Consider the following 27,347-nt stretch of genomic DNA (forward strand, 5'->3'; position numbering starts at 1 on the left):
AGCAGGGCCCATTATCTATCACAATGTCGGTGTCTCTCAATATACGAGTGCTCATTACAGCATTTACTTCGCCTTAAATCAAAGGATAAACTCGCCACCTTGACTGGCTTCAAGAAATAAATATCCTTAACTTCCAATTCTTGTTTGTTGTAGAAGAAACATTTTTTTCAATGGAAAATATAGCTTGCCGTATAACGTGAAAACATCTCAGAGTTGAGAATACCCATAACCCACAATAAGATGTGAATGTTTTAGACGAAGAAATCCTAGAAAATAAATAAATGACGACCCAGAACTATTTAATTAATAATAATTATCTTTTTCAAACGTAATCTCAGTACAGAGTGCTAAAAAAACTGAACCTCAAAAGTTTGTGGAATTAACTCTATTTTTTATTGAAATTGGTTACCGGACAATACGCGAAACCGGATTCATCCCCCAGTTTGCTACGTTTATATTTTCCTTAAATGGGACTGAGGTAACCTCTTTCAACAAAAAAATAATTATCAAAATCGGTTCACAAATTATCGCGATGAACGTGTAACACACATACAAAAATAAAAATACACTCGAATAGAAGAACCTCCTCCTTTATTTGAAGTCGGTTAAAAACAAGAATAGTTGATGATGGATTTGAATTTAGTAATTAAGAATTTATAAAATTCTTTACCAAAATCGCAGGGGTCGAATTACTCGAGGACGCCGAGCATTACAGATTACCAAGACTGGCCTGTCTCTTGTAGCGTGTAGGGGGCACAAGGGAAAGACCTGGGTGCGGATTTTACCATTAGGTAAATTGTTGATTCAGTGCCTACTACATTTAGAAACCAGCTTTAGCATTGTGTTAATTAATGCAGTTACTAAAGAAAATGGTAGTTCAATGAATATCCTATGAATACTATTTTCTAGGGAGAAACGTTTTAATGGTTACATACATCGTTATCTATTGTCTATAGAATGTCTGCTATCCATAGACAATGTGTTGTAGAATCATACTCTAGTCCATAGATCATACACTCTATATTTGACACTCAAGTTCTTGCGATTGGGTTCGTATTTCCAGTGTTTGAAATCACACTCAAGTCCCGACTTGAGCATTGAGTACAGTTCTGGAATACGACTCTTCATGGGGAGTCATTTTGCAGACAATAATTTTATTAGCTCACGTTTTAGGCATACTCTTCACCATAAACATATCTCTATGACCTGAGTATTTTTCATTTGCAACATTTCTAAGAATCGGCTGTTTTAATCATGAAACGAAAAGATACGTCGGGTGTGGTGACCAGTGTTACTATTTAAAAAATCGGCAATTACGTGCATTTTTTGCACGCTTTTTCAAACGTCTACCTCTCTTGTGGTGTATTAATTTACATCTCGCATTACATGAACCGACAGTATTATTTTAATTAGTCATTATTCGCGAAGAGTAGCATTGGTAATTTTTTTTAAAGTTTATATCTGTTATATTAATTATATTATTTTCTGTTTTATACGTAAAAAAATTATCAAATAAACAAATCAGTTTTTTGGCAACCCTAATTGTTTATTGACAAGTTGAATGACAGACGGCGGGGTCTTGCTCGATTGATGGCAGCTAATTTACAAGAAATAAATGAATCGTTACCAAGATTGTTTCCGCTTTCGTCCTTAATTCTTGTAAAAATGTGGTTGAGTAGTGGAGTTTAAGTTATAAACGCACGTGTTTAACGTGCATATCGTGTGAAAAAATGTATATCTGTAGAACGCTAGAAGCCATTTTTGCTATATTTATTTTATGTGTTCATTGTGATAGTGCAGCTAATTACAACGAAATTACGAAGATTTATGGTAAGTGCGAGGCATTTACTGTTATGTTATACGTAAGAAAGCTGAATACGCTTCACATTTGTAAATATTTCATACGATAATCCGTCTTTATAATCCAAGTGCTGTCAATATCACGTACTCTTGGTGTTCCAGTTCCTGTTGGCAGTTAGTAATGCGCGTATTGTTAGCTTTATTTGTAAATATAATCCACAGATTTGGTCTTGAGTTTTTACTATATTTCACATTTACATTTGGTACATAGAAACCAACCTGATGATATATACCCGTTTATTTATGTATGTGTTAATATATACTAGTTGAATTTATTGAAATGTATGTTCTTTTTGCCACTTTTACAATTAGATGCAAATGATTCTTATTAATTATATTTAAAAAATAAAAAAGTTGGCTAGATGAAAATGTGAAATGAAACAAATAGTTACAGGACACTCTAATAAATAAGGAAAATAATCAAATAATATTAAATAATTAATTATCATTAAGTTAATTATCTTTGTCTGTTCATTTGTACTTGTATAATTTCTTGCATTACAATGTAAAGTAATTTTTATTTACATGTAATTAGTTATAATTAATGTTCAAATATTGCTGTGTACAGTGTGTAGGTAAATTACTTAATCCGCCGGCACTCGCTAGGTGTTCACAGACACGATTACTCGCTACCGGGTAGGAAGTACCACAGAATTTAAGGGCATTATCTAAGAAAGGAAAATTGATTTCTCAATCTGTGAAGATGTAGCAGTTTTAATGATGTAATTTTTAGTAAACAAAATTACAAATTACAACTTCTAATAAAAAAATAGTTATAAAAATTATAGATTATCATAGAAAATTACTAAAAATTAAAAAAAATATGTATACTGCTATAAGAATCAACAAACATATTTTTTATTTTTAGGAACATGCAAAATTGAGATCCATATTAAAAAGTAGATTTAATGTACTATCAAAATAACAAAATATCAGTATTTTTATAATACGCAAACAACTGAAGAAACTGAAAAAAATCAACATGAAGCAATGTGCTCCAAGCTCGTTGGTCCAATTTGACACATTTGACATCAAACTATTATATTTCTGATTTTCAATCACAAATCATACTCAATTATAAAGGTTGAAAAGAAAAACATATATTTTCTCATTTAATATTTTATTTTATTTATATTTTTTTATAGTTAATTAATATACCCGAATATTTTCAAGGTGCGATTGAATAGGCATCTTCTGGGCGAGCTCGTACCAACGTAGACCTCATCTTTGCTCTAGGGCTAGGTAGTGGTCCATTTTTAATAAAAAAAAAAAAAAAAATATAGTTATAATGAATATAATTATAGTTAATATAGTTAATTTTCAAGTTTTTTACATCTTTATACTAAAATTTACAAAATGTCACTATAATTTTGTTTTTAATTTATTGGTTTGCTTAGTGCGCGTCCGCATTATGTCGTGACGACAAATAGTCGTGCACTTTATAGTATCGTGCTTTGTGTTTTTAAATGAAATTGTTAACACTTAGTAAAATATGATTAACTGACATTCACGACTTTTTTGACGTTACGACGACAGACTGCCGTGACAATGGGAAGAGCTAGAACGACAGTCGTCAGACGATAAATAAAACGTCACGATAAAAATGTGACGACACATAATCGCATCTTCAAACGATTCCGTAGTGTAAACGACAAGGCGGCTGCCGTGAACCGATAAATTGTCGTCACGATCAAGTGGGAACAGCTAGACACGAAGAGTCGTTCAACGATAAAATAAACTGCCACGACACAGTCACGACCGATAGTCGTGATATGGGAACAGTCTAGACGCGATAAATAAAACGTTACGATATAAAGGGAACGCGCCCTTACAGTTATTATAATGTTACAAACTATAAATTATGAAGATCTTATCTATTTGCACAGTTAATTACAAGTAAACACAGCTTGCAAAATCAACATAACTATAGAAAAATAAAACCTTTAAAACAATAGCTAAATTAAAAAAAGTAATTGTCAAACAAAAACTAAAAATATAAGTGAACAAGGGTGTCGAGCAGTATATTTTATTCAGATTCTTTGTAACTATTGTTCTTTATATTACTACAAAAAGATTTTACATAAATTTGCATAAACATTCCTTCCTAAACAAACATTCCTGTTTATACTAAATTGTAATATGGCTTAAAAATATTCAATTTTGTTATATTACTAGCTGAATCCGGTGTCCATTGCAATTCCATCGAAAGAAAAAAACAGTGTTTTAGCTGTGTTCATTAGACACATTTGTTGAAGCAACTGATTCACCTAATATTTTAAAATGTTTCTAATACTTTAGAAATAATAATAATAAAAATACTTCAGAAACTGGGTGTAGGCTTAACAACTCGCAAAAGTTATATCGCAATCAGATGATGAATAATTAATGTAAAGCATAGTGGACAAACATAAAACAAAAATTTTTTATATATAAATTTGTGCAAATTAAACACTAAGATTGCTCACTCAACATTAATAAGTTTACATACATTCATGCAAATTGTAATGAATGTTTGTGATTGTGACATATCTTCCAGAAACATGACTTTGACAACGATTATTTAATCAAAATTGAATGTAAAATTACAACAATTGGATATATTGAATGTAAGAGTTTTTTTATTTTATGTACTAGAGCATAAAATCCTATTTTATGCAGCCTACACCCAGCATAAATACGAACTTTAAGAGCATGAGAAGTGAAAATTGTTTTTTGTAAGTCCGTTATTTAATAGTAAATACCTACACAATTTGATCTAGCAAAACAGGTTTTCCCGCTTCTCCAGTGATTCGCCTTAATTTACGTACGCGGGTTTAATTTTTGTAGTTCATTTTGGAAGGAGCTGAATATTTTGGATATACAGTGTTTTTTTTAATGGGACAATATGTTGAAATCGGAAACCATAGCAGGTACAAGGAAACAGTTTTAGGTACCATTAAGTCTTTTTTTGCGAAAGCAATTTTGGCATAGTAAATTTTTTGGTCTAGCGTGAGTGATAAATATGATAAAATTGATCAAAATTTTTTTTCTTATGTTCGACTTCGTTTCAAAATCGTAACAGCAGAAGTTGGTCAAATTTCATAAAATATTTTTTCATTCAAATTTAATAAAATTGACCGATTTTTTTTAACGCTAACAGACTCCGTTTCTTATAAGAATGATTTTAATTATTAATGTAACAAGATATATTTACTTTGGTGAAAGATTAGTTACCAAATCCAACTTCAGCTTCCTAGATGAGTAGTTTTACCTTACTATACAGTAAAACTATTTCCGGAAATCCGGAATTTAAAAAGTAATTAATTAACATTTGGTGGTTTCAACCATTCTATATCACTCCTTGTATCTATATGTAGATTATTGTCTACTCATTTATCATACTCATTACGTATTTTACACACAGGGCTCTATTCATACGTATTTTATTTAAAATAATAATGTCCAATTTTGGAAATGAAATTATTTTTTCGGATAAATGCGTTTTTTTTTCACATTAACCCATTATTTCCGGCCATTGATTTCAGACTCATACGATCTCATAATTTTTTAATAGTTTCATTTCAATATGTAGCAATCGAGGAAATGTAAGAACACTTAATGCTAATCTTATATAAGATAAAGAAAACATATCTTTTATAATATTGATTATATTATGCACTTACAAGGTTATCTGTCACATAAAGATGCATTCCATTTATGCCATGTTGTTTTTCAAATAAACCAACACAACGTTCGTTGGCCAGCCAACCATAGCCGTGGGACCTGTAAAGAACCCGAAACATTGGCTTGTTTGGAAAAACAAATATGCGCGATTTAGATCCGCAAAAATTGTTATCATTTCCAATGTGTTTCCAAAAATCGCGAAAACCTGGGAACTCGATATAAATACATAATATATCGATAAAATTAGTGTCGACGAAAAATCACAAGAAATATTTTGTTCGTGATACCAATATTTCAAACAAAATGTCACTATTCTAATATTTATTGAGAACAGGCTATCAAAAGCCGCTAAAACACTTTAATAGACTTGTTATGATGATATGAAATGAGGCCGAAATTACGTCGTTACATCCTTACGTCCATTAAGAATGAGTCCACTAATGTTTATCGAATACTCACATTTACAACAAAGTGGAAAATAATAATGGAAGTATATTTACTATACAAGGTTGTTTATTACTATTTTTTTTTAAATAATTTATTCAGACAACGTCGTATATGCTATCACCCGCATGACACTTAATAGTTCTACAGTTTATGTGAACAATATGTCTCATGACAACAAACATGATTACAAAGTGGAAATAGGATAAGTCCTTTAGTTTTAAATTGTTGCGTTCTGTGTTTCTTTGTGACATAATACGTTTGATATCATCGAGTGCTTGGCAAAAACTGTTGCCAAAAAACTAGGCATGCTTTACAAGGTCAGGCTGTACTTCATACCTTAACTGCTTTTAAATCTGTATAAAGTAAGTTCAATCGTGTATTACTGCCACCATTGGGATGGCTCTGCCCATTGCCATTTAGCTGCGTTGGACTCAGTGGGGCGAAAAGCAGACTTATTAACAACAATTCTCTTGTGGAGTCGAAGCTACACAATCTCGACCATCGCAGAAAAGTAGCCTGCTTCTCGGTTTTTTATCGGATACATTTCAGGGAGTGTGCACAGAAACTTTCAATTTGGTTCCACCTTCACCGTTTCTCCTTCTGTAAACTAGAAGGTCCGGAACACTCGATCCTTATGTCGTTGGTATACTACCCATTCGCACTAAGCGCTTTGCTTCTTCCTTTCGTACGGCAAAGGAATAGAATTCTCTGAGTTTTCCAAAAAGTACAATTTGAGACTATTCAAGCCTAGAGTGAATATGCATTGTTTAAGCGAACGCGTACCATCGTTGATCATATCGTCGCTTAACATCAGGTGAGATTGTGGCCAAGCGCTTGTATATTATTTATAAAAAAAAATTCAAGTTTTTTGGTCGAATTTTATTGTAACCTAATATTTCGTCTTATTTAAAGACTGTTTTATAAAGTCTCCAAATATAATTGTTTCTGGCAGTCTAGAGAGAGTTCCGGAACAGCCTCGCAAATTACCAAGTACAAAAGGCTCACTATCCCTCGGTGTAGTGCGAAGAAGTCATCTAAAATTTACATACAACAAAATTCATTCGATTGATTTCACAAATTAATTCCTAATCGAATCGGTGAATGGCTGATATTGCATTAAACACGCACACAATGACACTCAGTGCGTGAATTGTTGGGGTCGAGTTTTGGAATTGACACAGGCTCATTTTGTCTTTATTGCAGTAATAATAGAATAATGCAAAGTTCTTTGGTTTTTGGCATTTGTCACCGTGAAGTGAATGAATTCGATTACCATCGAGAACTAGTTTCGGTGGTTGGATTATGTTTATACTTGGCGTCACCAAAATAGGCGTCCAGAGTCACGGAAAATAATCCATTGACACCAATACCGAGTGAGGTTTCCTTATTTTTCTATTCCTTCCAAAACTGTGTTGAGACTGAGTTTAGAGAATACTTCCAGGGATTATACAGATGTCTCTTTATAGAATTTGCTCTTTGTTTTTATTTTATATCGTAAATTATTTTCGTAGTGCTTAAAATTTCGTAGGTGTATTATTCTGAAACTTGTTGTGCGCAGTGTTCATTCAACACTTCTCAAAAATAGAATAGAAATTTATTTTCTCCTAATCGCTTACAAATATTATAATGGCAGTTTGTACAAATATAGATACAAATTATTTGCGTCCTTAAGAAGGAACCATATCTGGTACTACCTCAAAACGAATTCAAATTTTTCCCGTACTGAATCGGTTGTATTGCGTTTGTAAAAACAAACGGAATTAAAGCCATTTGAAAAATGTATATCGTATACTATACGTTTTCTATTCAGTTCAGTTGATATGAAAAAAAAATTGGTATATGTAAAGTACATAATGAATACAGCGGTTTTCTTGTAAATTTTCCAGGTAAGTTTGTGTTTTTTTTCTTATCGCGAAAATTTTTAGGTATCGTGTTTTCACACCGTACAGTAATCAGTATATATCCTCAATTTTACTATATATCTTTTCTAAAGTGATTGATTCAACACTTCCACTGTTATGCGAAATCTACCAAAGTAATTTGTGGTTGTATAGACTTTAACATCGCAGACGTATTACTGGTTCTAAAACCTCTTAAATGTGTTGTGCCTGCTTTTGCGCTACATTTTATATAACACCCAAATAATGAAATATATTTGACTATAAAATTTAATTAGTTCTTTGTTTCGACAATTTCCATTAAACAATCCTTAACGCCCTGCATCGATGTCAGTAAGCCACGCCTCATTAGGTAGGTGTAAGAGATAGAGTTAGTTTCTACAGACAAAAGGAACGGGACAACTAGTGCGCACGCGCTGTTGAAACATAATGCCCAATAAGATTTTACCGATTTTTAATCGAAGTACTTCATAAAATACAAAAATTTTCGGCTATTTTGTAGCAATAAAATTTTGTTTACGAATTTTTTGTTATTCTAATCATTATTAGCCTAGAAAACCTACAACAAACGCGATTAACTGCCTCCGTGGCCGAACGGTTACCGTCTGCCACGCAGAGGTCCCAGGTTCGATTCCCGGGCCGAGAGAAATAGTTGTATGGCCTACAATTATTTCTCTCGTGAGTTTGGGTGTAATTTGTGGTTGTCTATGTGTGTATCCATGGCACCCGCGACACAGGGTTTCCCTAGTGCGGGGCTATGTTGAGTGTGTGCGTTATTTATTATTATTATTTTGAAAAAAAAAAAATTGAATAAAATGTCAATAAGCACGTGTCAAAAGATCAGATCGAGTATCAGTAAATTGAATAAGAAAAAGTTGGAATTCTGAAGCACACTTATTCCGAGGCCCTCAAGGGTTAGTCCCGATGCTACAGCCATTCACTGTCGGAAGAGAATAAAATAGCAGATTCCTCCGGAGAGGCGGGAAGTGGCAAACAGTGAGTACTGTACTAGATTGTATTTTTACTTCATGCTTTACTTGTACTTTGAACTCAGTTTAAACATGCCCGTTAGTTACCATTTTTAAAGAAAGAAAACAGCACGGTATTTGCAAAGCTTAATTTTACAAATACAGTTTTGAATGGGGTTACTTTCACATTCAACGATCGTATTCGTCATTTGGATCTTGTGTGATACTTTTTCGTAAATTATAAATAATCCTGCTACTGTGTCAAATTTAATTGTTTTATTATTTTTCCAGACACATATATATAATGGGTATTAATAAAAGTGAACAAAATTACGATATTACTTTGTTAATTTAATTAAGAAATTATTATTGAATGACCTAAATGATATGACATTCTTTAATATTGAAGATTTCTTATAAAGTTTACATTTTATATTATTAAATTTGTTATTGATTATTATTTTACTACGTTACGTTTCATTAGTATTAGGTTGCGTTAATTGGACTGCATGATTATAATAATATTACAAATTATTGCATGAGAATTATTAAAATTAAGAAAACTTTGTATGCCATAAGGCGGATCACAGTGATTCGAAATTCATTCTTGTAACAACTTTATAACCTGTGTGTCACAAAGAAATAAATTATTTGATTTGATTTAATTCTAATTAAAAAAAATACAATTTTGCTGACGTAATACTACCGTACCAACTGAATTTACACATATTTTATCGAAAACTATTGTTAGCCATTTTTATCGTAAATTAAAAATTTAAAAGTGACCTCAAATCAAGTCAAATCAAATAATTTTATTCGTCATCATGGGTACAATAAAGATGATAACATTTATTTTATGATCGCCATGACGTCCCATCAAGGCATGCGAATTATACTATTATTATTAATTATACTTGTCCAATACTTCTAAATAATAATAATAATAATAATAATAATAAAATAACACTAATAATAATCATTAAATAGTCATAAACCACTGATTATAGGCTTCCACCTTCATAGGACCAAGTCTTATCTACAACATTTAGGACATCAAAACAAAAGTAATTTAATTAAGATAATAATGTAAATAAATTAATGTTATGCAGCCACGTTCGTCAACCTTAGATACATTTCATAAATTTTGGTGTTGGTTAAACTATTCCATTATTGGAAATGCTATTATTAGTGACAACATGGGACATAGCATCGGTAAGTTAATTTTTCTTTCGGGTCTTTAGTATATTATTCGGAAATACCCACAGTTTTTTTTTTCGTAGAATTGTTATGGGAACAAGTTTTTAGTTGTTGTGTATAAACGTGGAAACGAAACGCTTCGTGCGAATCCGGGGAATATCCATAACATAGGGGTGGAATCCCTGCCCACGTCTAGTCTCCCGATGATGGAAAGGCGGAATCAAATTATGCAATTTCATCGCACACTCTCTGTGATATATCTTGTAGAATACCGATAAGCTAGCAACTCTACGGCGGTGTTCAAGGCTCTGGAGCGTCGCCTCTTCTAGTTCCGAGTCACCTATAAGCCTCTTAGCATTCTTGTCTATTGAATCCAAGGTGGCCAGTTGGTATTTAGCAGAGCCATCCCGTAAGTGGCAGCAGTACTCCGTACACGACCGGACTTGTGCTTGGTACAGCTGAAGCAACTGTCCCGATGAGAAGTATCGCCTTACCTTGGAAAGGATGCCAAGCTTCCTGCCAAGACCCTGTCAAAGGCCTTGGAAATGTCTAAAGATACTGCAATAGATTCACCACGCTGTTCCATAGCCTCGCTCCATAAGTGAGAGGCATACACAAGAAGATCCCCAGTAGATCGCCCTCTTCATACTCAGTACTGGCGATCACTGAGGAGATCGTTGTCTTCAAGGTACGACAGGAGACGGTTGTTAAGTACACGTTCCATAGCCTTGTAGAGTATGGAAGTGACTGAGATATGTCTATAATTGACAAGGTCAGCTCTGCTTCCTTTTTTAGGCACTGGTTGCACATTTGCAAGCTTCCATGACTTGGGAACTGTAGTTCTCAGTCTGAAGCGAGAAGCGATACAAGCGTGTGAAAATAGGAGACAACCCAGGCGCACAGTTACGCAGGACTATTGCTGGAATTCCATCTGGTCCGCTAGCTTTATGCACGTCTAGACTTCGCAGAGTTCTGAGTACCTCTTTTTGGCGTATGCGAACTGCCGCCATAGCGCATCCAGTCTGTGGTAAAGAAGGTGGTAGGTATCCTGCGGCATCCAGATGCGAACTCTCTGCAAAGAGTGAGGCGAAGAAATTCGCCTTCTCTTCCGCTGTATGGGCCAGCAAACCGTCTGGCCTCAGCAGAGATGGTAATGGGTGGCTACTAAAGTTTTTTTCGACCGCTTTGGCCAGGGACCAAAAGGGCTTGCTGCCTGCTGGAAAAGAAGCAAGCTTGACCCCTATGCGGCGCACATGCTCGAACTTGGCCCTGCGTAACACACTTTTGCTCTTCTTGGCGGCTTTATTAAGGCTCTCTTCAGATTCCGAGTATTCGGAGTTTTGCGTAGTCGAGCATCTGCCCAAGCTTGGTACGCAGACAGTTTTTGTGCTTCAGCACGACTACGACGACGTGCTTGGGGTCCATTGGGTATATCGAAGTATGGTATATAATACTCCATGCCCAACGCAAGACCGCAACTACAGCATCAGCACAGCTCGACGAATCTCCTGAAGTAAAGCAAGCCTGCCAGGGATAGGAAGCAAAAAATGGCGCATTTCGTCCCAATCTGCTAACTTGTATCGCCACGCCCGTCTCGTACTACGTACGTACGTCGGTCGGGTGGAGAGTATACGGATATAGCTTTCACCAGACAGTGGTCAGAGGTACTCAATGGTGCATCCACAACTACCGAATATCGGTCTGGATCAGTTGTTAGCAGTAGGTCCAAGCAATTAGCCGTATGAGACTCAACATCTGAGATCCTTGTGACGCCACTGACAAGCTGGGAAAGGCTTAGCGATAACGCAAGTTTTCGCGTCTTTCTCCCAGCATGATCGGTTATCTGGTATGGGAACAACCATTCTTGATGGTATGCATTGAAGTCCCCCAGGATGCCTAGCTGCGCTGGATACCTGAGCAGGACCTCATCAGACGTCTCGCTCAGATGTTGAAACAGCTTGGTTGTCTCCTGATCTCCACTGTGCGAGCAGTAGACACAGCAGTATACTATTTGGGTAACTCCTGTGTCAACCAGAAGCCACAAAACAGAAAAACTCGGTGCCTCAAGGTTCTTAAGACGCTTGACACAGATTCTTGCGTCATCACGAACGTACACACAGACTCCGGCACGAGGTAGAAACCTGTGTTCCAGAGTGTATCCTGGGTAGCTGAGGTACGCCGTGTCAGTCGGACATCTGATCTGCGTCTCGGTGAGGAACAGCAGCTGCGGTTTATCGGTTTCCAGGTGGTGGTGGACCTCTTCGATATTTGAGTGCAGCCCTCTGATGTTGGTGATGTGCACTTTTAATGGGAGGACTTGCAACCGCTGTGAAAAATGTATTCGTTTTTTGTGACTCATAATTTTAAATTGGAGAAGCGAATAGGCAGGAGGAAGGCAGTTGAACGAGACATTGCGTCGTCCAACCAAGCAGCAAACTCACACTGCCACACGAGTGTACAATCGGTTTGGTGACTGCGGGGACGCCCGAACCCCCACGGAGATGGCCACCTGGTCCTCCCCTCCGGTCGCCAACCGGCAAGGTGGAGCATTCCGGGACTTTTCGCTGGGTGGCGAGGCAGCATTTCACGGGTGGCTTTCCCGCTACTTGGGCTTGCAACTTCCCACAGTCGGCCAGCGGTGCATCCCGCTAGCCTAGAGAACCGAGTGCTCAGTGTGGCAGTACAGCTACTACTCATCGTTGGACGCAATGCAACTGTTCAGACTCGACTCGACTGCGTCGGGAGGGTGGTTACCAGCCACGGCCGAAGCCTACCACCGGTAGTTGTTGCTCGTTAGCACCACACAGGAGTCACTTGTAGGGGTTCGAGGGTAAACCCACGGAAACGAGCAACATCAATCCCCAAAAAAAAGTTAGTCGTAGTTCGCTGCAATTTCAGCTTTTTAGACCTTTTATTATTTCCTATATAAATAATATAATAATTATTACTGGCGTAAATGGCGTATAATAATTATTATAAAAACAAAAAAAATACCTGCAAAAATCACATAGGGAAAATTTGTAGTTGTAGTTGGAGTTTTTCTACCAGTAGAGTAAATAACTCCACTTGGTATACTGCTTTAGCTTCCGTAGTTAGCTATCATTTGTTATCCATACCATAGTTAATTATCATAGTATATTGATTTTTCTTGGAAGTGCTTAAAAAGACTTTTAATTCCATTCTTTCCCTAATACGATTTTCTAGTATATTATACCGATTTTTGCAATCTTCCACATCGACGAAACTGGAAAGCAATCTTGACGTATATATAAAAATGGAACTTGTGAAAACAGAACCTGTAAAGTTTTATTTACAGCATTTTCTTGTGTGTTTCGTCAAATATCGACGTCGTGTAATAAAAAAATATTATCGTAACATCTCATCATAACAGACTCCTAGACGAATAATTTCGGATATTTTCTGATTCCAAATATCGCACTTGAAACACACACGATTTGAAAGTTCACTTTATTCTCAATAAGATCTATTCAGTACTTTTTTTTAATTTTCAAATTAAGTTTTCTCAATTCATTACTTTTGAGTTATAACAGTATTTGGTTACATGTACGGTATATAAAAAAAATAATTTTCTCAATTTTACGAGACACGACAGGATTGCTTTCCAATGTCGACATGTAGTTACACCACGTTACACCCTGTGGTGTTGCATTGTGACGTACAATGTCATATTTAACAGAAGTCTACAAAATTTGGATTGAATACAAACGTGTGGGAAGCGAGTTGAAAATCGATAAGCAGGATTTTACGTAGTAACAGGTTAAACTCATAAAAGCGTGTTCTAATTAAGCCTTTATTTACATATAGTAATAACATCTAATGTAAAGTTTACAAAGACAATAGAATGGGCGTAACTTCGTTGTTTTGCATTTTATGACCAGATAAAATTTATTGGTATGGAGAAATGTATAAGGGAATTACTCGGAATTACGATTTTAGATTTGCCACATACAACAATACAAAACAGAACATATAACAATATCATCAGAGCAGCAACTGTGCCAGTTACGCCCATTGAAAATTTTTTTCACCACGTTAGCAAGCATTATAGTGTATGCCTTAGATACCCTAAGTATGTATTTTTAGTAGCAGTAGAGCTTCTTGCGAATGAGTTCATCCAGGGAAATACTGCCACCTTATCTTTTTCTGCCGCCAAGTTGTAAAGTGAGCATTACTGCGTTCCGGTCTTGAAGGTAAGGTTGCTGGTGAAATTAGAGGCACATGGGACTTGTTAACATATATCAGAGTTACGGGCGCAGTGGAAGTGCCTCTCAGATCTTTGCGATTTAAAGCTCTGAGTGACACTGAAACTGGTCTGGACAGGGGTGTCGCAGGCGCAGGACTTGTTCGTCCCGTCACTTGGTATCATAAAAGAGAGAGAGTGTGGAACGTCTAATGGGTTGATGAATATGATATAGATCCTTAGTTCCCAAAGTGGTTCAAGTGGACCCCCAGGGGTCCACGGGAGACTCGACGGGGGTCTACGTTGGCGTGACAAAAATTATTTGGATATGGAATATTGTAGAAATGTAGCTCCAGGGGTCCACCGGAACCAGCTAAATTTTGAAAGTCTATGAGTAAAGAAGTCTGGGAACCTCTGATATAGATAATCGGAATTAGGGTTGAATTTAGAAACGTTGTTTAAAGAACTAATAACATAACGGTAACATCCTACGACTAACGTGTGAGTTTAGTTGAGGAAAAGGTCCATTCAAGTCGGAGTGCGACAGGATTCTTTATAAATAAAACAAGAGGCGATAATGCGGGCGAGTGGAAGGTCGAATCCATTAATGAGTCACCACCCAGCTCGTCTGGGCACGGAAGCCCTATACTTAGGTGTTGAGCACAAACATTCTAACTAATCTGTCGAGCAATACAATTCTTTACTTTCTTTATTGGTTTCAATCATTACCCTTTTATTTAGGTTCGGTGTGTTCGGGTAAATACTGAAACTTAAAAGTAAGATTTGTTATGCGTTTTGGTAATCAGGGTTCGAAGTAATAATTATTATAGATAATTATCATAATGACTATCTTGGTAAATATACTTCTATAATTATTTGATATTTATAAAATTAATTGGAACAATGAAATGCTAATGCTAGCAATGTGTTTGTATCCGAAACGTATCAAAAAAAAAGTCGCAATCCAAATCGTTTTCCCAAAGATTTTACTTCGTGTTTATTTGGTTTTTTCTTGTCATTTTTAGGGAATGGATAATTATCGAATATATTATGTTGAATAATTGTCATGGTAATTATCAATGAAAATAAAATATAAACAATTTCGAACCCTGTTTGTTGGTAGTACTTGAACACCTATTCAAACCGGTCTTAAATAATTATATTTACTTAACCCATTGTGTTATTTTTGGCCTACACCTTTACCTTATGTTGTTTATCATAAGCGTAGATCAATATACGTGTACTTATACAGGCAGGTAAAGAATGGGATGGGGCGATTTATTAAAGTTCATCGTGTAGGTCTTCTTCATTTGTGTGAGCAAGAGGTCTTCAGCGCATCGTTGTATCTTCCTTTTATGAAGATTGAAGCTTTCACATTATCTGTCTTGTTTCGTTTCAAAAAGCTTTTGACTAAACAGCAGAGAAAAGGAATACGGTTTAACGACACCGTAGTAGTATCTTTTAACCCACAAGCAAGAACAGGGGAGTTATAAGTTTGAAGTCTTTGTTTGTGTCTGCCTTTCTGCGGATTTTCAAGTTTTGCGCGAGATACACATACACGACCATAACACACTAAGCGAAAATGGCGGGCTGATAGCCGTGCAGTTTAAAGTGTCGTATATATTTAAATGAAGTTGTCCACACGTAGAACAACACGATTGACTGTCGTTCACGACTTTTTTGACGTTGCGACGACAGACTGTCGTCACAATGGGAAGAGATAGAACGATAGTCGTCCGACGATAATTGCGATATTACACAATTTTTAATAAGTGAGAGAGAAGTTTAAAGAAATTACCATTTCTCATCGGCGTCACAATAAATAATATTAAGTTTCTGTTAAGAAGAATTAGTATTATTTATCAAAAAATAGTGATAAACATTAATACTAGGAATAAATTATTAATTCTTCGGGGCAAAAAAATCCAGTTGATGTTCAAAATCAGCCATTTACGAGGTTTAAAACTAGTGAAACAAAAACTACACGATAGGTTATTATACCGCCTTTGCGTACTTAGATGACAAAAATCCATGGTAGTGACCCATTTAGCTCTTGCAGGTTATCTTGATCTGTCCATATCATGGAGAGCGTGCGATTGAATTGCACGATTTGATTCCGCCTTCACCTTTCCATCATCGGGAGAGAAGAGGTAGGCTGGGGTTCCACCCTTATGTTGTAGATATTCCAAAGATTCGCACGAAGCGTTACGCTTTTACAGTTATATGGCGAATGGCTCTGGAGTGGAATTCCTTGCCTGCAGGCATATTCCCTGAACGATATAGCTTGGGCCTTTGTAAGGCGCGAATGAATAAGCGTTATTTGGGTGTGCATGCTTCATCGTCAGCCTCATCGTCACTTTACATCAGGTGAGATGGAGGTCAAATTCTTATTTATTATTCTTTAATAAAAAAAAATATAATAAATATCGTCAATGATCTATTTCTAAATGTACGTGTGGCACACTTAAAGTTTCCGGAATGAATAAGAAAAAAATACTATAAATGGTCAGAAATGAATTTATTGTTTCTCAAAATATCTCCGTTAGCGTTAATGCACTTTTTCATACGATGAGCCAATTTTGAAAACATTTATGCCACTCCTCCGTGACATCTGTGAAACATATTTTTCATACTCTTCGACAGCCTCTTCAGGTGATGAAAATCGTTGACCACATAACTGGTTCTTAATTTTTGGAAATAAATAATAGTCACAAGGTGCCAGGTCGACTGTACGCGGGGTGAACAACTTCAAAAATTCATTTGTCTGTCTGGCCGTGTGAGAACTGGCATTATCGTGGTGCAAGGTGATACGGCGTTTAAGGTTATATTTCCGGAGTTTGTCAATAACTTCCGGCAAACAAATGGTCGTCTACCAATCACTATTGACGGTACAACGATTCTCCAAGGCAACAGTAACGACGTGTCCAGTTTTATAAAAAAAAACCAACAATCATCCGCTTAGGGGCACTTTGCACGCGCGCCACTTTGGTTGGTTTCGAAAAACCCATACGCTTGATTGCTGCTGTGTTTTGGGATCGTAACTACAAATCCATATTTCGTCACTTGTTACTATGTTCTACACCATATCTGATTCTTCGTTGAATCTGGTAAGCATGGCATTGCACCAAGTGACGCGATCCGTTTTTTGAGCCTCAGTCAAATTGTGTGGGGGGTCCTACCGAGAGCACAGCTTTTTCACACCCAAATGTTTGTGTAGTATTGTATTTGACTCATGCCTGTGCCTGAAGATGCCTGAATCTCAGGATATGTCACATGCCTGTCTGTTTTGATCATACGGCGCACAGCATCGCAGTTTTTGTTGTTCGCAGCAGTGGACGGGCGACCATCACGAAATTCGTCACTGAGATTCACACGACCGCGTTTTAATTCTGCAAACCAGCTATAAATAGTCGTCTTGAATGGTGCTTCATTGCCAAAAGCAGTTTGAAGCCGAGTGAAGTTCCGCTGAGCTGTTACATTACACTTAAAGTCTCGTGAAAAAAAATTCACGAGTTAAGTCCATGGTGATGTAGACAACCAATTTCTAAAATAACGCCACAATGTGAAAACAAGTGACAGTCAGATGAAACAAACTGTATTCTACAGCCAAAGAGTTCTATTTTCACATGCTGTAATTACTTTTTAAATATTGTTTATGTAAGTGGCCAGTTCCGGAAAGTGTACCCTATGTACAAATCTTGAAAACTCGGACCCACTTCGGATGTCACTAAGTCCGATTTGAATTCGAGAAAATACATATATCGCTTGTACACCTTGAGATAAAATGATCTCTGATATTTCGGATCGTAGTGCTCAAACGCTCTTACGCGGTTGCTGACGACAACTCTGTCACTGTAAATTCGTGGTAGAGGCAGAGTAAGATCCAAACGAATAATTCCGTTTTTAAACAGGAGCAGCATAATAAGTCATGGTCGATAACTCGAAAACACAATATAAGGTACTTGGAAGACTCCAATTGTATGCCTCAAGTTGTAGCACGGACATCCGACACCAGATTTCTACATAATTTGTCTTCCTTCATGGTGAAACTGCAGTCTCCTTGCCCTCAAGGCCATACGCCTGCAATCATAATGTGCCACCAGTTAATGTATACAGTCGGCAGCATTGTCATCAGAAACTATTTTGTTATGGTCATTAATCATGGATTTTTTCTTTTTAAATCCAAACCTTCTGGACATTACGTTTTCTGATAAAACTGGGACATAAAAAATAAAGTAACCATTAAACAACTTTAAGTGCTTAAGCACTCGGGCATTTCGGGACACGTTTCGATTTTGACTTCTGTTAAAATCAATTAGATTTTTTTTCCAAAGTTTACGGTCTGGGCGTTGTGAGTAGGTACTACTGTAGTTAAATTTCGTTTCTTTGGTACTAAGAGCCGGTAAAACCTCCAATGGCTTTGGTTGATTCCGCAGTGAAACTGTTGAATCAATAACTTTGGAAAAAATATAGTAAAATTGAGGATGTACACTGATCAGTATAATTTTTTTTTTTAATTTTAGCGATAGGAAAAAACTTATCAATTTTACAAGAAAACCGCTGTATTCAATAGATACTTTACATATACCAATGATTTTTTTAATATCAATTGAACTAAATAGAACACGTATAGTATATGCGATGTATATACGATAACCTACATTTTTCAAATGGCTTTCTTTTCTAAATTCGTTTGTATAAAAGTTAATTCTGAAATAAATGCAGTTGCCCTGTCGTTCGACCCAAGCAAAATGAACCATATTAATACTAGAAAAATTGAAATTCGAGCTGAGGTAGATCGATTCTTAGCCGGACTTGGGGATTTTTTTTTTGAATATGTGTCTCCTAACAAATTAGACCATCGTGGATCTTTAGATTTATTTCTTTAGACATTAGAGCCTTGTGTAATAATTCGTCCAGGGTAGTACTACCCTGGACGAATTACTACGGGTGCAGTACTGCCACTATACCTATTTCTTACGTGAACATTACTGTGTTTCGGTTTTGAAGAGTAATTGTGCTGGTGAAACTACAGGCATATGTTACGACTTGTCAGCTTTATGCCTTATTATGACGGGTGGGGTACTGCACCCGTCATAATAGGACATATATCTTAATTAAGACACATGCATATATCTTTGCGACTTAAAGCTCTGAATGGCACTGCAAGTGTTATGAATAGGCGTGTCGTTTACCACCAGGCGTCCCTTTATAGCATAAAAAAATTTATTAGGTATTACAGGCACTGAACTGGTGTAATTGCACTATGGATTTAGTTCAAAGCCGTTCTTCAACTAATATGCGTTTGGCGCATTCTAATCGCTTACAAATATGTAATGAATTTTTTAAATTATAAAATTAAACCATTTTCGCCGCACCCTCCAGTAGTTTCCTATTTAGATTCAATCTTCCTTATTCAGATTAAAACCCTTGTTATGCTTATATAAGCTTAGCGCCCCTATTCACATCATTTTGACAAAAAAAAAATCCAATTATGAATATTAAAATTAAATTTATGGATTTGTTTGCCAAGAGCCGGATTCATCCCCTAATTTGCCATCCTTAGACGTGGAATATTTTCTTAAAATTTGGATGGGACCACAACTGAGATACTCCCTTTCCATCAAAAATAATATCATAAATAGAAACATCGGAGTGATCGCGTAACGTATAAAAAACAGACTAACTGAGAACTTCCTCCTTTTTCGAAGTCGGTCAAAGAGAAACCGTACTCATTGCTGTCTCTAAGCTTTAGTCCGTTTCCATCAGACCATTTTTAGTGGTACTAGAGCTCCGTGTGAAAGAGTTCTCTCAGGGAAGTACTGCCACCTCACTTATTTCTGCCGCCAAGCAGTGACGTGGGGATTACTGCGTTTCGAAAGTTAAGGGTGCTGGTAAAATTACAGGCACATGGGATTTATCAACTTATGTTCCAGGGTGACAGACGCAGTGGCAGTGCCCCTAAGATCTTTGTGATTTAAAGCTCGGTAGGCACTGCATCTGTTAGGCGCAGACGTGTCCTTACAACCAGTCACACAACTTGTTCGTCCCGTGACTTAGTATAACGCACACACACTCAACATAGCCCCGCACTAGGGAAACCCTGTGTCGCGGGTGCCATGGGTACACACATAAACAACCACAACTTACACCCAAACTCACGAGAGAAATAAATGTATGCCATACAAATATTTCTCCCGGCCCGGGAATCGAACCTGGGACCTCTGCGTGCATGATAACCGTTCGGTCACGGAGGCAGTTATAGTATTAAAATAAGAAAAGACCATAGATCTCCTTAATATTGGATTATATTAAACATGTTTTTCTATATCATATCTGTAATACGTTACAGTATCGAATGTGCAAGTGGGGCCCATTCCAGTATCGAACACTAGCACTTCAAGTACAATACAAACACAAAAGGTGTCATCGCCCTAGCTATTGCATATAAAGACATTCAACGTATTGTTAGTAATGTCGTTACGAAGGCTAAAATTAATTAATGCTAACGTTACGTGATGGGCGTTAATAATCAAGTAATCATTTTGCTGTATGTTCTTATTAATCAACAATTTTAATGTACTTACTTCGCTCGAATCCAGGTTTAAAAATTAGCCTATCAGGTAGAGAAAGTCTAAGTCAAATAGTCTATATCATAGGTAGGTAAGCAAATTAGATTTCGTCATACTGATTCAACTCTACTGCTCATTTGTAAGGCAGATTCCTCTAAGGCTCGTTCTTCATGAGCAAGAAACTCTAGAGGTTGCCCTTTTGTAAATATAGATTTGAATACATTCATTACAATATTTAACTTAAACATCTTAGATCGAGACTACCTGCAAGTGATAAACGGGTCAATATCACGGATTTTTGTCATCCAAGAAGCGGTCTAAAGTTATTGTTTCAGTAAAGTTTTAAACCTCGCAAAACGGCAAATTTTGAATATCGATCTAAATCTTATTATAGAAGTATACACATTGTCCTTTTCCGTTTTTCACTTCCAACCCAAATACAGGGGGAGATATTAGTTTGAATTCTATATCTGTGTGTCTGTTTGTGGCATCGGAGCCCCCAAACGGCTGGTCTGATTTTGAAGCGGTTTTTTTCATTTCTTGGCCAATTTTATCGGGATGGTTCTTAACTATGTTTAATGATCATTGGTTCAGCTGTCCGATCGTCTTGAAATTTGGTATCTTTAGAAATCCGGTGACATTACAATAACCTTGATCTGATACTGCAACCAGGACTGTCTGCGGACTACTTAACTCCTCAACTACTCACAGCAGAAAAATCGTGTTTGAACCCATTGTATTAGTAGAGATGGGCAGTGGATGAATACCCAATCAACCCGCTCGGGTTTTCAACAGATTTTTTCCCAAAGCACTGGGCTTTAATCTATTTCTGCCCAAAATCGTGGGCGAAACGGCGAATGTGGAATTTGGTATAATTCCATACTACAAATTTCGATGTAAATAATCTTTTTTTAGATGAAAAAGAGGCAACTCCTTGCAATCCTGTGGGTTCTCACTACTAAATGCACATTACGATCCCATTTTTACGAAAATCGATTTAAGGGTATACGATTTAACGATTTTTTGTATTGATTTCATTGATTTATCAGAAAGCAATAAACATTTTTTACTACTATCATTATATTTGAACGAAACTCGATTTACAACAAAAATTTAGTAGTAAATAGTCTTTGCACTCGATTTTGGGCATTAAAGGGCATTAACCCGATTTAAACCTGGCATTAACAAAGCGCTGGGTTAAAACCCGGGTACTTGCCCATCTCTGGTCTCGACGAGTGGCTTACAGACTGATGGTGTCTTTTTGAAGTACAGTGCGTCGTATCGGTTTTTTTAAAGTTTTAATTTATTAGTTACGGTCTTATTTAAGGTACTTGCTCACAAGTGTGATGAAAAACATTGTATGCCACACAGGCGGTATAGCAATTACAAACTTTGGAACCCTTTGAATGTCCCTTTGTTCGTAAACCTACTTTACCACCTTATGCACTACTTTCGTTAGTCAATAAAAATCAGTCGAACGTAATGTAAATTTTTTCGCTTCTTCTGATTGGGGTCATAATATAAGGTGCTAATTGGTTAATGTAGTATTTACGGAGGACGACCAATTTTTCCAACTGCTTATATAAGTTTGTAAAACGGTAAAACAATTGGTGTTGCAATTCCATAGAGGTCAATGTCCGATGACAATGCCAAGGGAGACGAATTTATCTGCTCGTGAGATTCTGTTAGATTTATATTGATATTGAGTTTTGATTGAGGGGCCATCTTAGGCGATTGGAAGTATCCAATTGTTTAAACGTCGGTATGTCTTCGGGAGTTGTGATAGTCTAGTCTAGAGGATTATACCATTAAGGGTCGAAACACGAAACTACTATGCGATGTCGTATTGCAGAAATCTACGAGATCGCACGACGCACCGCAAGAATTTGCGAATTGCTCTCCATCGCGCATTACTGCGATGTTAGTCTTCTTTGTGTTTTTTTCCTATAATTTCTTATTATTAACAGCAGTGCAACACTCTTTTTACATGAGCCGCCTCAAAGAAGCCATAGCGGTCCTTTAAAAGTCAATAAACTCAGACCCAGACCGAGGTCTAAACGAGTCTACTCATCAACCTTTGTACGTTATACGAACTCGAGTCTTCTAAAACTAATGAGATGAAATTGAATTTGTTAAGAAAGCTTTGTAAATACAAAAGTGACACTATTCTGATGTTCTGGAGTGTTTGAAATTTAGTTAAATGTTCAATAAAAATGTGTATAAATATCTATTTATTATACAAAGATGGTAGTAATGTTCTGGCCATCCATCCGGCCAGGATCCATGTCGCATACCTAGTTCAAAAAATACGTTCAGTACCGTTGACAATCATCGAAGGAATGGTTACCCGACACGTGGCAGTGAAATGACTTGCCGTACGAAATCGCATTACAGCAATTCGCGTCCCAGCTTTCTGCAAGCTCTAAAATCAATTGTTTGTAGAGAGCCGTGACCAGTAAAGAGATATGCATGGGCAAAATCGAAAGAAGTAACAGATACAAATATTTCAGCTCGTAGAAAATTTAACACGAAATGCAAGCAGATACGATTAATTTGTCTTTTTTTTCGGTTATGGAAACCGATTACCGGTACATTGTAAATTCTATTTTATCGGCATGCGATTTGTGCTTAATTTTGTATGCGCTGAAACGCTTATAACGATTACATCTTCGGTCGCTGGATATGAGGTATGTAATATGTGAATGTACACTTTACTGAAATTGCATCATAATAGTATCAGACTTACAAATGAGCACCTTCTGAGTCACTGTATATTTTGCCTGCACATGGGCACAATAGAGTTTGTCTGTGATGGTACGTGTATCTCTATTGCTGGCATCTTGTGTTGATCAGATATGGTGGTCATTCTATGTAAGTTCTAGGGTTTTAGTCGAGTTTTATGAACCTTATTCTCCGACTGCCATTTTATTTATATACAAAAAGGACCCCATTAGGAATACAACACCGGTTACGCTTTTATCAATTGCCAGTTAAGGCGAGTCATCGTAGAAAAGCGGGAAAAACTGTTTTGCTAGATGAAATGGTTTACACTACTTTTGAATGACAGTTTACTATTAAATGACGGTCTTACAAAAAATATACGTTGCACCTAAGGACATTGTCTAAAGAATCTGCTAATTTGTTACAAGATAGGATGTATTTTACTCCATCTTATAAAATCCTGAAAACAGGTTAACATAAAAGTCTGAAACTAAGAACAAAAAACTAAGAAATATGTAACTTTGCACATAATTTTAATATGGAGATATTTCTCTTTAAGTGCTACAGAGAACTAGCAAAATTTTAGTTTTCAACTGAAGCCATATAGTAATTTTAGATCTATCCCAAAATTTGAAAATTTCCTAGCGGTATAACGATGCGCCGCGCCGCCCGTTGCCTCGTCAGTCGCCATCGGGCGCTTGTCGACGACTGTCTGTGTCAAAGTTTCTCCGCCTGTTCTTATTTTATTCACATTGTCAGCGCGCAGGCTGCAGGAAGCGAGGGGCGGTCCCCCACACCTCACCCCCTTAAATGTAGGAACTCGTTGAAATATCTCGCCTTAAGCGGCGAAAGAAAACATTGTACCGAAACTTGTATTTCGAAGACGGTTTATAACCCTTGGAAACCGTGTGAAGTCTCCAAACTTTGCTGGAGTGACCTGCCAATGTCAAGTGTCTACGGAACCCGCATCTACGTCTATTAATTGTTCCTCGCTTACTCTCTTTCGTCGGGGCAGCTTTCGATTCGCAGCGAGTAAATGCTGAAATGACCTGCCGCCTCCTGTAAAAAGTGCTAAAACGCTATATTCGTTTATGCTAACAAAAATATGAGGGCTCCTGTCTGTGCAGAAATCGAGTCGCAATTGGTTCTTGGTTAAAACTCCTAGCAACTTTAAGTAAATAAATTTAGAATTTTTGGTCTTTTACAACTATTACGTAAAATGTAACACAGATACCTAACCTTTGTATAATTACTTGGTGTTTTGTTTAGTATACACTCCGCTTGCCGGTCAGGTGCAGCAAGCGAATGGCTATTGTGTGAAGACTGAAAATATGTTTGCTGAGTTCAATGCAGTCTTTATCCTTTTTGTCCACGTTACAGTTTTATTGTTTCTTGGTTCGCTTATATTATGGTTTATCTGTTTTGTATATAAATAAATGTTTTTTTTTCACCCGTATTTGGCCAGCGTAGCGGATACTAAATCCTGTCCGTAGATTGCCCTCTAGTGGGATGTGTGATGGATTGATTAAGAGTGGTCACTCTGTCTGTAAGACCCATTATCGAAGCGCAGCGAACGAACGCTTTTTGAGCATCCACTCCCAACTGTACAATCAACGAACAGAATAATTTGGCTGTTCTTCAACCGAAATGTACGAAATTTGAAATTAGCATAAAAATACAATGCTACAGGTCGCGAAGAAGCCTAGATTGTGAATTTCGACCTGTGACCGGAGATTATTGAGGTCTAAAATTACCACCACTAATCACGCCACTGACGTTCAATATATTATGAAAATAAAACTATCAAATTCATCATATATAATTTAGTGAAGGAAACAAAACCTTTAAAAATATATTAATTGCCCGCCTAGGTTTTGCCGTCGCAGACTGATACTTCTCCAAACTAGTCTACGGCTTCGAAATAATGGTCGGCCAGGGGTTACGAGGGTAGAAATTGCATCGCAACTGATAGTGAAGAACTAGTCGCCGAGATGACGGGTCTGCATGGTTGAACTTCCGTGAAATTGTGTAATACCCAAACGGAATGTTAATCTACGTAAAACTGAAAAAAGTACTATAAAAAAACAAAATAATAATATTCACCGCAGCGCTTCGGTAAGGAATCGACGTTCTGCCTAGCCTACCATCATAAACAAGTATTTCATCATATCTCCTAAACGGCGTAGAGATGTCAAAATAACGAAGTAGCATTCGGTTGCTGAGACAGCTTTCTCCGAGTTGAAAGATAATGGGCCCTAGTCATAGAATAGCTATTGAATTCTTTCAAATTTTCTATTTTATTTATAAGTTGGGTATTACACAAATTGTTATTTTGTTTTCGTTAATTGTCTATTATTTTAAATTGCGTAAACAAAAGATGTTTATATGGAGTTCTCAGATTTTTGCGATGGCTACTTTAAACATATTTAATGTCAACTTATGTCTCAGGGTGACGGGCGTAGTGGCAGTGCCCCTCAGATTTTTGCGATTTAAAGCTCAGAATGGCACTGCAACAGCTGGACAATGGAAATGGACAGGCGTGCCGCTTACTTGATTTGTTCGTCCCATCACTTGACATTATTAAAAAAAATCAACACGGAACCCTACTGCTAATCAATTTACTGTGACTGAAGTCAGATCCATATTATTCTGTAACGCCATAAGCGCCAAGGAAAGAATTTGAGGTCTTTATCTAAATGGATATAAGATCTACTATAAATGTACGCAGAACCTTGTGATTTCACTCACTACTGTTACTGAATTGCGTAATTACGAGGCATCGCAGAATGCGAGTCATGCGTTATCATATTTGTTTTATTTATGACTAGTATTACAACATAGTGTACATAAGAAGTAGATGTGAAAGTGATTTTTAATCCAAGAAAGTTTATATTTATAATTATGTTATAAACTATTTGTTCCGATCTTATAATAAATTATTTACCTTAAATTTCAGTACATTAATGTATAATTTGGATGTGTTATGATAGGATGTACTTTAATTGATCATATAAAACCGTTTAAAACAAAGTATTTAAGAATATCATATTTAATCTTGTACATTATTTTTAAATTTATTTATTTGGTTTACCAACGTATGTGTACAATATATGGAGGTATTTCTCTTTAAGTATTAATGAGAACCTGCAAAATTTTTTGGTTTTCAACTGAAGCCCTATTAGTTATTAAAATTCACATTTATCTAAAAATTTGCATTTGGGCAATTTGCCCAACAACGGTTTATTTGCTCCATCACTCGCCATGAGGCGCTTGTCTACATCGGATCTGTGTCAAATTTTTTTCGGCCTATTTTTATTAATTTACAGCGCGCGTATTGCGGGACGCGAGAGTTGACCCCCCACCTCACCTCCTTAAATCTAGGCTCGCATTGAAATACCTCGTCTTAAGTTTTAAGTACAGTCACACCCGTCACAGGAGTTCTCAAACTGGGCTACCACCGCATTTAGTATTGTATTAATTTCTTGTCGCAGTTTTACGGACAACAATACAGCTGGATGTAAATAACCTGACAGTTCCTTGGTTCCATTAGTTAATACGTATTGTATTTTTCTAAAATAATACGTTGCAGACTTTAAAGGGTTTTTTCATCAAATGACCCATATTGTACAATACCGTATTACACATCCAGCTTTAGAAAGACTATCGACCATAATCGGAACTTGATAAACGACAGACAAATTAGCGAGAAAACAGCGACAAAATGTCAACTATGAGTGACAGAAATGCCGCTCTAGAAAACCGAAATCACCTGACCGTCTTTTTCTAGAACTTGATTTGTAATCTACACTACGGTATTTCG

General features: G+C 36.6%; 1 protein-coding gene across 1 annotated transcript in view; it reads left to right on the forward strand.

Annotated features, from left to right (window-relative positions):
• Window positions 1-1,600: 1,600 nt before the first annotated feature.
• LOC113228264 overlaps window positions 1,601-27,347 on the forward strand; it is a 74,986-nt gene continuing 49,239 nt past the window's right edge. The window contains exon 1 of the mRNA XM_026461530.1: window positions 1,601-1,830. Coding sequence (XP_026317315.1) covers window positions 1,731-1,830 — 100 coding nt within the window. The 5' untranslated portion in view covers window positions 1,601-1,730. The remainder of the gene's footprint in view (window positions 1,831-27,347) is intronic.

This window comes from Hyposmocoma kahamanoa, unplaced genomic scaffold (assembly GCF_003589595.1).
Source record: "Hyposmocoma kahamanoa isolate Upper Pololo Valley unplaced genomic scaffold, ASM358959v1 224, whole genome shotgun sequence".
NCBI lineage: Eukaryota > Metazoa > Arthropoda > Insecta > Lepidoptera > Cosmopterigidae > Hyposmocoma > Hyposmocoma kahamanoa.